This window comes from Tamandua tetradactyla, chromosome 2 (genome assembly GCF_023851605.1).
Source record: "Tamandua tetradactyla isolate mTamTet1 chromosome 2, mTamTet1.pri, whole genome shotgun sequence".
In the NCBI taxonomy this organism is placed as follows: domain Eukaryota; kingdom Metazoa; phylum Chordata; class Mammalia; order Pilosa; family Myrmecophagidae; genus Tamandua; species Tamandua tetradactyla.
This window is the reverse complement of record NC_135328.1, coordinates 219184100-219195520: the sequence shown is the minus strand read 5'-3', so window position 1 is coordinate 219195520 and position 11421 is coordinate 219184100. Positions and strand designations below refer to the sequence as shown.

General features: G+C 64.2%; 1 protein-coding gene across 2 annotated transcripts; it reads right to left on the bottom strand.

Moving 5' to 3' along the window:
- Positions 1-399: 399 nt before the first annotated feature.
- On the bottom strand, positions 400-11063 carry GPR153 (G protein-coupled receptor 153). Of its 2 annotated transcripts, none has more exons than XM_077151482.1 (6): positions 11003-11063; positions 6778-7245; positions 6117-6546; positions 4307-4499; positions 3565-3749; positions 400-3108 (listed from the first exon to the last, which is right to left on the bottom strand). In XM_077151482.1, exons 2-6 carry the CDS (start codon positions 7131-7133, stop codon positions 2416-2418), a joined length of 1857 nt encoding a protein of 618 aa, XP_077007597.1. In that variant the 5' UTR covers positions 7134-7245; positions 11003-11063; the 3' UTR covers positions 400-2415. The 2 variants fall into 2 exon arrangements, with proteins under 2 accessions (XP_077007597.1, XP_077007596.1); XM_077151481.1 differs by lacking the exon at positions 11003-11063 and adding an exon at positions 7930-8224.
- Between the last annotated feature and the right edge of the window lie 358 nt (positions 11064-11421).

Here is an 11421-nt window from a genome sequence, read left to right as displayed (position 1 = left end):
CAGTGTGAACCAGTAAAGCGGGTATAAAGATGCCAGGAAGGTTCTAATTTCTCCCCTGACGCCAACTTCAGTGCGTTTTCAACCACAAATACCAACTTCCTATAGAAAGATTTTCCTGTTTGGGGCTGCCCCCGCTTGGCGCTGAACCTGTCCTGGTCCGACCGCGGGGAGAGGGTCCCGCGCAGGAGGCTCTCCCGAGCGCGGGGCGGAGGTCTCGGCTGCAGCGGACCCCGGCGGCCTCCCGGACCTGGGATCTGTCCGCCAGGTGGTGAGGTCGGGACGAATCCCTCCACCGACCATCAGGTGGCGGCCTTGCACCGCAGACCCCTGGGGCGGGTCTTCGAATTCGAACAGGAGCCCCGGAAGGGTCCATAGCAAAAGGGGTCCTGCACCGCCGCAGCCCCGCTCCTCTTCATCAGTCAACCCGATAGGGGCGGCCACGACCCCCGCTGGAAGGGCTTCCGCGCAACCCCCCCTTCATCCCCGTCTGGCTGGCTGGCCTGAGCACTTGCCCAGAGATAGGCAGCAAGTCCCACCCAGAGGAATGAAGCACTAGCATAAGTATCACAGGGTCAGGAGGGAAAGAGATTCTGGGGCAGGTGGCCAGTGGTGCTTTGGGTTCTTGTAAGTTGTTTCCATGAAACCAGCCGGGGAATGCCAGGTGCAAATCATAATTAGGTTTTTATTGGGTTCTGTAGAAGAGAAATGCTCAGTTGTCAAAAAACTACAAACGTATCCCTGGCTCTGGGCTGGGTCGTGGTAACTGGACGGAGCCCCCTCCCTGGTGGGCCCAGGGTCAAGTTCTTTAGAAACATGGTAAACAGGCCTGGAGGCTGGGCAAGGTGTGGGTGGGGGGCCCAGGGAACTCCGATTGGCTTTTTTTTTCTCTGTAAAAACCTGGACTGGAGGGACTTTGGGGGACAACATCCCCTGCAAGTATTGCCACTGGATATGACCCAGCAGAGTGAAAATCCAGGGTGACAAAAGGGTCAGCCCAAAGTGGGGGGGGGGATGATAGTAGCTGGTCAGCAGTCAGTGACAAATCACATGTAAGTCCTTGAAGGCACGACAGCACTGGCCAGAGGGAGCCCCTCCCATGGCCGGGGCTGGGCTGTGGTCCCCTCCCACGTTCACCAGTGGCCAGCTCCACCCAGCTACCCCACAGCCTGGGGGGCCTCCAGAGCCCACCACTCCCCCCACCTCCAGCTGCTTCTTCCTGGGCTGGAACCCCGTGAGGAGGGCCATCTGAAGGGATAGGGTGTGCTGTAATTCCAGGTTTGGGGGAACAGGGTGCAGGCTGGACAGGGAGGAAGTAGCCTTAGCAGACACCCCTGCCTCCCCCACCTCAAAGCCACAGCTATTCAGAGCCCCTCTTAGCCGGGGTCTGGTGTCTTACGCCACAAAGCAGCAGCAAGCTCCTGCCCAGGCCTGCCAGGAATCAGGAGCCGCCCAGGAGAGGGAGCAAAGAAAAGTTCTGCCCCCAAGGAAGGGGACTGCCCTTGCCGGGCTCAGGCCTTGAACCCATAACTCACAAAGGGCCCTTTCCTGGCCAGGTCTGCACAGGTGGGTGCTGTGTCTGGGATGGGTGCCACGTAAAGGACCCCATCCCCCCACTTTAGTCCTTCCCACCCACATGCCCACCCCCTTCATGGTAGAGTCACAGAAGTGGCTGCCATGCTGGACACAGGTGACATTAATGGTGAAGGTGGCTGTGGTGCCTAGAGTGGGGTACAGCAGTGTTGTGCTTAGCTGGGTTGGAGTGGGGTGGGAGTGCCCAAGGGCCAGGGGCACCCCAAGTGGGAGACCTTAGCCTGGGCCACCTCTCATGCCCCTATCCCCTCAGTGGACAGGACATGTGGATCAGGAGACTTCTCCCAACAGCCCTGAGAGTTTGCAAGGGTCACCTGCTTGTGGCAGATGGGGAAACTGAGGCAGAATAGGGCAGAAACAGTGAAACCTGCTCAGAGAGCTTTCTGGGCTTTGAAGACCCCTGTGCTTAGAGAACCTCAATACCTCTACCCTGGGGTGTGGCAGTTACAGTGCAGAGTGGAAAGCCACTGCTGCCCAGCGGCCACTGCCTTCCATTACTCCAAGGCCGGCCTTTGCTCCGCTGATGGCTGCCCCACCCCAAGGGCTGCCTCAGGCCCAGCCCATCTGCCCCAGAACAGGGTAGCTGCAGCTTCACCCAGACCCAGCAGCTGTGCCCGGTGGCTGGTTCCCCACCCAGCGCAGTCCTCCAGGGCAGGGAATCCCTTTCCTGGGCGGCCAGGCAGGAGCAGAAGACCCAGAGGCCGAGACTGCAGCGCCCTGGCAAGGCTGGGCCGGGTGGGTTGGCCCCAGAGCAGTGGAATCTTTGGTGCTGTGGTCCCCAGGGCGATCTGGCCGGTTTGGGGTCTGAGAAAGGGGCCGTCGGGCCTAGGACGCAGAGCCCAGGGAGTCCGAGTGCAGTGTGACGTAGCCCGAGGACTCGGACGGCGAACTCAGGAAGCTGCTGGTGCTGCCGACGCCGCCCGCCGCGCGCAAGCCCCCGGGCTCCCCCCACGACGCGCTCAGGCTGCTGCGCAGGGGTCCGGCGGCCGCAGGTCCAGCTCGCCGGGGCCCGGGGCTCCGCCGCGCGCCCCCGCCTCCAGAGGGCGCCCGCGGCCAGGTGGGCTCCGCGCCATCGGGGGTCCGGGCGGCGCTGGGAGGGAAGGGCCGGGGCGGGGCCGGCGGGCAGCGCAGGGCCTGCGGCTCGCGCTCGAAGGCGGTCAAGGCGAAGGCATCCGGCAACCGCGAGGCCGAGGCGGAGCGGGCGGCAGGCCCGGGACGGCGGCGCGGGCTGCCCGGGCTGCAGGGGGGCGAGTCGTGCTCGCGGCGCGGGCCGCCGTTCAGGCCCGGGGAGCGCAGCGACAGCAGGCTCTCGGCCGAACGGCGGCGCGGGCGGAACGGGGCCGCGTCCTCGGCGAAGGCCAGCGAGCTGCCGCGGCGGCGGGCGGGCCGGGCGGGCAGCACCAGCTGCGCCAGGGCAGCCAGGTCCTCGCCGGAGCCCCAGCGCGGCAGGAACGCGGGCAGCGGCACGGCGGCCCACACGTCCGCGTCGTCATGGGAGAAGCGCCGCGTAGGCGGGACCTGTAGGGACAGGGCTGGTCTCACCAGGAGCCCCAGAGCCTCCAGCCTGCTTCAGGAACTGAGGACAGACACCTTCCTTCAGGGTCAGGCTCTGGGCCCTGGGAACCCTGGCTCAGAGCTGTGAGATTTAAGGCAAATGACAACCTCTCCAGGCCTGTTTTCCCACCTGTAACTTGGGCGGGTTGGGGAGAGGACCCTCCTGGGGGGGGGGGGGGTGCTGAGCCCCAAGGGAAATGACACAGGCCCCAGCAAACACTCTCCTAGAGCCCAGAGGAATCTGGAGACGGGGTCTGGGGGGCCAAACTGAGGCCACCTGCACAGGTACTGTGACTCAGGGCCACTTACTGCCATTCCCAGCCCCTGGAGGGTAGGAGCCACTTCTGGGGCTGCAAAGGGTTCAGAAAGGCCCAGGGAGGTCAAGATATATGTGGGGTCCCATGCCCCACCCATCCCTACCTGCAGGTACTGCATTTTATCCTCCTGCAGGGGCCGCAGTGGGTAGAGCTGGGGCAGACCCCCCTCCAGGGTGGACAGCTCATATTTGCCCATCCTGTCCAGTGCCACGAAGTCGCCCCTGTAGCCGTAGTCGAGGGAGCGCTCCACCACCAGATCCGGGGGGGCACCGCCCTCTAGGCTGGTCTCTGCAGTGTGAGGCAGGCACTTAGGGCGTCTGCAAGGCAGACCCAGGGACACCCACACCTACACACAGGGCTGGCTGAAAAGCAGGGAACTGGGTCCTGAGTTTGAAGTCTGCCAGCGTCGTCATTTAGAATAATAGGTAGGACCTGAGTTTACCTGGGGGGGGGCACTAAATACTACACACCCAGGACTGATGGTGCCCGGCCCGGAGCAAGGACTCAGCCTAGGGTGATTGGCTATAGCTGAGGGGGAGATAGGCCTGGGGTCTATCTATAAGATCCTCTGGGGCAGCTCACCTGGAGACCCCAAAGGTTGGGGGGTGAGCCCGGGAGCTCGGTGGAAGGCATTCAGTGGCACAGGATGTCCCATAACTGGAACCCTATGGGACACCCAACCCTTAGGTCCCTTAGGGGTTCGGGTACATCCCAGGATGATACAGGGGGTGTCTGTTGGCTGAGAATGGGGTGACCTGAGTACCATGGGGAGGTCCCCTGGCAGATGTTTTTCTGCTGATCTCAGTGACTTCACCCAGACACTGCCCTCCCGGGGCCACACCCACCATCATCTGAGTCCTCGTCATTGGCCATGAGAGTCACGCACTTCTCCCAGACAGCCTTGAGGTCGGCGCGGTAGCGGTCACAGGCCCAGAGGAGCGCGGGCAGCAGCAGGGTCTGGGTCACGGAGCACCACAGCACACTCAGCGCCATCCAGGGAGCAGAGGCGTTGGCCCGCAGGCTGCTGAAGCTCACCACCTGTGGGCACGCGACACGCCTGGCACGGCAGAGCCAGCCCCTGTCACCCCACCTCCCCTCCCACCTGTCCCACCAGCCAGGGAAGAAGGCGGCCATGGGCAGGAGTCCTGCCTGGGAAGGAAAGAGCCAGCGTGTGGAAGGTGGGGCCTGGCCCCCCAAGACTGCTCAGTGGCCAAGGTCAACACTGGACCCTGCATGCACACAGCCTTTCCAGGAACCCAGCAGAACTGAACTCGGCGTCCATCCCCTTGCCTTACCTTGACCTTCTCCAGCCCTTGGGATCAAGGCCCCACCTCCAGCTCCAGCCACCCCCTCACCCCATGACTGCCCTGGAGAGGGGAGGGGCCGGGAACCACTGCCCCCCACCCCCGCTTTTGGATGGAAGAAGCTGAGGCTTGGAGAACCCAGTTCTGCACTCTCATGGTTTAGGGACTATTCTGCCATCACCCTGCTCTCCCATGTCTAGTGGCCTCCTCGACATGTCCCTGCTCTGGGGTCTGGACCTCAGACCCAGGAAGAGGAGGGCCAAAGGGCAGGCTCTGAAAACTGGAGTCCAGCTCAGGCAGCTCTGGGTCCCTGCCCAGGGATCCCTTGTCCCCCTCTCCCAGGAGTTCTGCCCCTACACAGTGACATTTGCTTGTTCCCCCAACAGAGTGGAAGTGGGCTTGCTGCAGACACCACGGGGATTCTGCCAGTGAGCTGTGTGACCTTCTAAAATTGCCAGCAACTAAGAATTACCCCACACTAGGGAGCTGGGGTGGGCCCCCTCCCCTGTCCCCAGGCTAACTGCCCCATCCTGCTGTCCCCACATGGGTGCTCTGAGTTCGCAGAGCCCCGTCCCACATGCTCCTTCCCTCCACCAGCACACCTGGTGCAGCTGGGACACCATGCCCCACTGCACACCCAAGGACCCTGGACTCTGGGGGGTAACTGGCCTGTTGGGGGAGGTGAGGGTGGGGCTGCAGCTGAGTAGGTCTCCTGGCCCTGAGGTCACCACCCCATTAGTCACCTCTCTGGAGGTCTCTTGAGATGACTCCAGAGACACAGCCATGCCCTCTCCCTTCAGGGGGCTGGGCTGGAGCCCCATGGATGGAAGGGACATCATTCTCAGGCCAGGCCAGGTTCCAGCCTCATAGAGAGGAGCGTGGGCAGCCCCACTGGATGTTGGATCCTTGTCAGTAGGGCCTTTCCCTTCTCCTTCCCCAGCCCTTGGGATCAAGTCTAGCCTCCCAGGAGACATTCCAGGCCTGTCCCAACTGGCCCTGCCCCCGACTCATCATGCTGAAGTCCGCTCTCTGTATGCCCCAGGAACCCCATGAGCATGTGACCCCACCTGCCACACCCTCTCTGCACCAAATGGGTCTCAGGAGAGGGAGGAATTTCCCTGTGGTGTGGCAAAGATCCAGGTACTTGCAGCCACCTGGCATGGGTTCAAATCCCATTGTGGCCACCCTGACTTTAGGTGGGTCATCTCAGTTTCCTAATCTGTAAAATGAGGAAGAGAATAACGTCCCCTTCTCCAAGCACTGGGTCTGCAGACTCAACCACAAAGGACCTGCAGTGTGGCCAGTCCCGGACTGTCCCAGAGCCCCCCCACCCCCACCCCCCGCCACGCACCAGCACAGGGAAGCCCACGAGGCAGTCGTAGATGACCACAATCGTGGCCACGAGGCCCGTGATCTGCAGCGAGGTTTTGGTGGGCTCGGAGCCATCGATGGAGGAGCGGCGCTTGCCCTGCGCGTCTTCCACCACGATGGTGGGCACGGTAAAGGCGCGGCCGTCCGCCCGGCGCCCGGCCCACGTGGCCAGCGTCTGGAAGAGGGCGATGGCCGTGCAGCCCACGCCCATGGCCACGCTCCCGCCCACCAGCAGCAGGAAGCAGACGCCAAAGCCCAGGCCGATCTCGGCCACGATGAAGCGGCAGCCGTGGGCGTAGAAGCGCTCGCGGGTGTCGTGCCAGCCGACGGCGGGCAGGGCCGACAGGGTGAAGGACACCATCCAGATGCCCATGACCGTATGCACCGCCTGCTTCTTGGCGTTGCTTAGCCTGGCCCGGGCAGGACAGAGGGACGGGGCGTCACTCCAGGGGAGACCTGTGCACGTCATCACACCTCCCCCACCCCCACGTGCACACCCCATTGGAGCCTTGCTGTTCGGCCCAGCATGCCCACACGGGGGCGCTGTCCTCCACACCAAGGGGGGTGGTGCGGGCGTGGCCCCCTGTCTAGGAATGCCCACAGCGCGCTCATGCTGCTCAGCCCCTGTCCCCGCAGCTCACCGGTAGTTGACAGGCCAGAGGACCATCCACATGCGGTGATAGGACAGGGAGGTAATGGAGAAGCAGGTGGCCAGGGTAAGGGTGTAGAAGGTGGAGACGAAGACCTTGCAGAGGCCCTCGTTCCACTCGTAGTCGGGGTGCTGCCGCCGCAGCTGCACCACGGCGTAGGTGGCGATGGGCACCGCCACGTTGAGCATGTGGGTGGCCGCGAGTGTGCACAGCAGGAACTCCAGTGGCTTCCACTTCTTCTGCTTGGCGCCAATGCTGAGGATGCCCCAGGCGTTAGCCAGCAGGGACAGGCCCCCGCACGCCAGCCAGCCCACCGCACTGCCAGGTAGCCGCCGCTCATCACTCATGGTGCAGGCCGGGGCCGGCGGGCGGCCGGGGCATCGTCCTTGCAGCCAGGCCTCGGCGCAGAGCAGCGTCCCTCACGCGTGGTGGCTCCGGGGCACTGGGGACCACGAGCATCTGCAGAGGGCAGAGCCCAGGAAGCTGGCATGAAGCTACCAGCGTGCGGTTGCCAAGCCAGCCTTGGCTCAGGCCAGACTGCTTGGCCCTCCTCCTCTCCCCCCTGAGCATGTATACTGGGGTGCCCAGTATACTTCCCTCACTTTCGCCCACCCTGCTGATGGCCTGGAATTGGGCTTCGCTGCAGGCTGCCTGTGTGCAGGAGAGCAGCCCCACTGGCCTGGCTGGTGCTCAAAACCACCCCAGAACAAGCCCTCTTGCCTTGGAACATCCCCAAACCTTCTCACGGCCACAGTGGTCTGCCCTAGCGGGCTTCTCAGGGCTCCACACCTTAATTTGTCCTACTTCATCTGGCCAGACAAGGACATGCCTGGCAGGAGGATCGTCTAAACTTCCCACTCCCCCTTCCTATCCCTGAGTGACCTGGGGGGGAGGGGGGATCAGTGCCCACTTCGCACACATCTGGGAGGGGCAGCCTGCCTTGTCCAGCCAGTCCCAGTTGAGTGCTCTAGGCGGGGCCTGGCCCATTCCCAGGCTGGGGTTCAAATGAAGCTCCAGCCCACACAGCCACCAGCTGCATGGCTTGGCAAGCCCCTGTGAGCCAGTGTCCTCCTCTGCAGTGGGACTGTAGTGCTTCCTCTGCAGTTGAGCTGGTCCCTGAAGCCCTGAACCCAGGTCTCATACCCAGCGGGTCACTGGAACAGGGGTCAGTGTCACACACTGAGACTGGGTCTGGCACACCATCGGTGCTCGGCTGGAATGGGCAATATCATGTACTGAGCCCAGGTCTCAGCAGGCATTCCGGAAAGCTGTCAATATTATATACTGAGCCTGGGTCTCAGCGGGTACTCTGGGGGAGCAGTTGGTATTATATAATGGGCTTGGGTCTTGCACACAGTGGGTGCTCTGGATGAATGGTAAGTATTATTACATCACAGGCCTGGAGACAGCCCAGAGACCAGACCTGGACCCCAAGGAGGAACTGCCCACAGTGACTGGATGTGAGCCAGGTATTTAGGATGCAGGGAAGACTCACTGCCAGAAGGCTGGGTGGTGAACCCCTCCTTGCCTCTCCCCAGCTCGGCAGACCTCAGCCGCCTCCCTGTGCTGAGCTCTGGCCCATCCCTCTGGCATGAGGCTCCCCCGGAGGGTTGGGCTCCAGCCCGTCTGGCCAGAGCAGGCAGCTGGGGAGGAGCACGGCACTAACTCAGACCGCCTGGTGGCCTTTTCTCTCCAGAGCCAGCTTAGTCCCACTGCTGCATTTCTCATGTACCCCATACTTATGGGCTCTTACTGTCCCAGACACAGCTATGTGACACCCCCCCCCCCAGAGGACGGGGCATCTCCAGCTTGGGACAGAGAGCCCTCTGTTGCCCTACCCAAGCCCCCTCCATCCTCAGGACAGGATCCCCACACCATCCCAGCTGGTGGCGGGTGCCTCCATGCTTGTCTTAGCTGGAGCTCCCTAGGTCTGACGCCACATGGACCCCAGGGATCCCCAAGTGCTGGGTCTCATTCATCTTTCCCACTTTCACCAGCCCCCATCCCCAGCCTGCTCCAGGCCCCTGGCCCAGGGGGAGTCTTGTCTGAACAACAGTAGCTTCCTTTAATGGCCTCTGTGGGAAAGGGTCTCCCTTACAGACATTTATTAGGCTTCAGCTTGCAGAGCGGCCCAGACCTGGTGGGGGAGGTGGGGCTACCCAATCTGACCCCTGCCCCAGCCATTCCTGTGCCACCCTAATTGCAGTGTACAGAGGCTGCAGGGTATAGGGGCTGCCTGGACTTCAATTCCTCTGTGCCTGAGTTTTCCGACATGTAAAGTGGAGATAGTATCTACCTCACAAAGGGTTGTGGGATTAATTGAGCTATTCCAGGTAAAGTGGTACTCAGTGCCCAATAAATGCTTGCCCTATAAATGGCTGTCCCAAATCCCCCCAGCTCACTGAGCTTTGCTGTCTATTAAGGAGCAAGACCTTGAGCTTAGAGGCTGTGGGTGAGCTTCATCCCTGCAGGCGTACCCATGTTCACCCCAAACAGAGTGTGGGACAGTCTGGTGTCAGGGTGAGGAGGCCAAGGGACCACCTCCAGCTTCTGGGTGAAGCTGGCCCAGGCCCCCAGCCCCAGTGGGGTGCCAGGTGGAGAATGAACTGCAGGTACATAATGATCTTTAGGCTGTCAAAAAGGAATCCCAATTGGGCATGCACCCTGGCAACGGGGCATCTATTTCTACCTGAGCTGGGCTCCATTTGCCATCAGATTGGGAAGCCTCCCCTCATATGCCATCTGATCCGTTAGTCCAGACCCAGGGCAGCCCCAGCCCACCCTGCCCGCCTGCTGATCTCTGGAGGAAGAAGGAAAGCAGTGCCACGCCCCATCCCCCCACCCCGGCTCTAGTCTGTAGGTAGGCCATGTACTCTGTGGGTGGAGGGAAGGGGTATCCTCAGCGATTCGGTAGAATGGATCATTATCCCATTTTGAAGCTGACCAGTAGATGGCTAAAAGCCACACAGCTGCCACGTGGCAGAGCCTCATCTGAACCATTTTGAGGTCTGCTTGCCTGACACCAGAGCCCTTGCCTCCCAAACCCTCAAAGGTGTTCCAGCACAAAGCACTTTCTATTGGAGAGCTGAGGTGGTCTTTTGGAGCCTCCTCTCCTTGGGGGTATGGGTGGGTGGGTGCTATGGACCCCACATTGCAGAGGGGAAGTCAAGGCTCCGGGAGGCTCAGGGACTTGCCCCACGTGGCACAGTGAAGCAATGGCATGGCGGGGACTCGGAATCCCCTGAGCCCAGTGGTCCTGCCTGGGATGGTGGGGGGACGTCACTGGGGGCAGGTGAGGTAGCGGTTCTCCAGCTACGGGGCAAAAGGGGGCAACCTGGGGGGGCACAGCGTCCCCTGTCCCCAGGTCGGCACCCACAGTGTCCCCGTTCCCACGTCGGCGCCCACAGCCGCGGACCCACATCCCCGCTGCTCATCTTCACGGGGGGGCAGCGGCCACTCGCGGCCAGACCCCAGGCCGGGCTTCCCGCCCCCCTGCCGCCAAGTTTCCCACGCGTCGCGCCCCACGCTTCCCCGCAGCACTGGGAACTGGGCTTCCCGCCTCCCCGCAGACTGTCCTCGAGCCTGGCCCGGGACCCACCCGCGCCGCGCAGCTGCCTCCGCAGGGCCCGTGGGCGGGGCCAGGGCGTGACGTCACGGCTCAGGGCCAATGAGGCCGCGCGGCCACGAGGCTCTATTGCGCCACAAAGAGAACCCAGAACTTGAAAGGATTCCCCGGGCTTGGGCAGCGCCCGCCGGCCTCGCGCGGGCCGGGGCTCCCTCCACGCAGGGCGAGGCTGCCCCGCGGAGCCGCCGCCGCCCGGGCCCCCGGGCCCCCGGGCTCCAGCCCTCGCCCCAGACTCCCCCGCCCGGCGCGGTCCTGCCCGGCGCGTCCCACAGCCGGCCCCCGCCGCCCCCTGCCCTGCTCGGCCCGAGGACGCGTCCGGGACGGCCCCGGGAACCGAACGCTGGGTGACCGTCGCCCCCGAGCCCCGCGGGGCTGCGCTGCGCAGGGGGCTCTGGAGATCCCCAGTCCCGCCATCTCCGCCCCCGGCGCGCCCCGGGGACGGCGCTGCCAGGCTCGAGGGAGGGGCCGGCCCCAGGGAAGTTACCCCGAAGGTCTTCAAGTTGGCGGGGGGGGCGCCCTCCGCCCGAGCCCGCGGCCCTCCGAGCCGGGTCCTCCCGCCCCGGCGGCCCTGGGCAGGGCGGCGGCGCTCACCGTGCGGTCGGGCACCCGGCGCTCCTGCGCGCTGCTCCCGCCTCCGGCTCCGGCTCCGGCTGTGGCTCCCGCGCCCCCCGGCCGAGCGCGGGCCGCCGGGGACCGCGGGAGTGGCTGGCGGTGGAGCGGCCCACGGGCCTGGGCATCGTCGCGGCGGCCTCCAGTGGCCGGCGCGCTCCGCTCCGCTCGTCGCTCGGCTCGGCCCCGCTGCCCGCCCCTCCCTCCTCCCTGCCGCCGCCGCCGCGCTCCGCTCCCGCCGCTCGGCTCGGCTGCGCTGGCTGGCGCGGCGCTCCCCGGGCGGCCGGGGGCGGGGGGCGGAGCAGGGCGCATGCCTCAGCCCGGCGGCCTCCGCGCCGCCCCGCCCCGTCCCCCGCCCGGTCTGTCGGTCGGTCGGTCCGTGGGTCAGTCCGTCCCTCCCG

Excerpts from the sequence above, each read along its gene's own strand:
- GPR153 (XM_077151482.1), bottom strand. The coding sequence starts at position 7,133 with ATGAGTGATGAGCGGCGGCTACCTGGCAGTGCGGTGGGCTGGCTGGCG. Across the intron at positions 4,500-6,116 it reads TCGTGGGCTTCCCTGTGCTG|GTGGTGAGCTTCAGCAGCCT; the intron begins GTGCGTGGCGGG and ends GCGTGCCCACAG. Across the intron at positions 3,109-3,564 it reads ATAAAATGCAGTACCTGCAG|GTCCCGCCTACGCGGCGCTT; the intron begins GTAGGGATGGGT and ends CTGTCCCTACAG.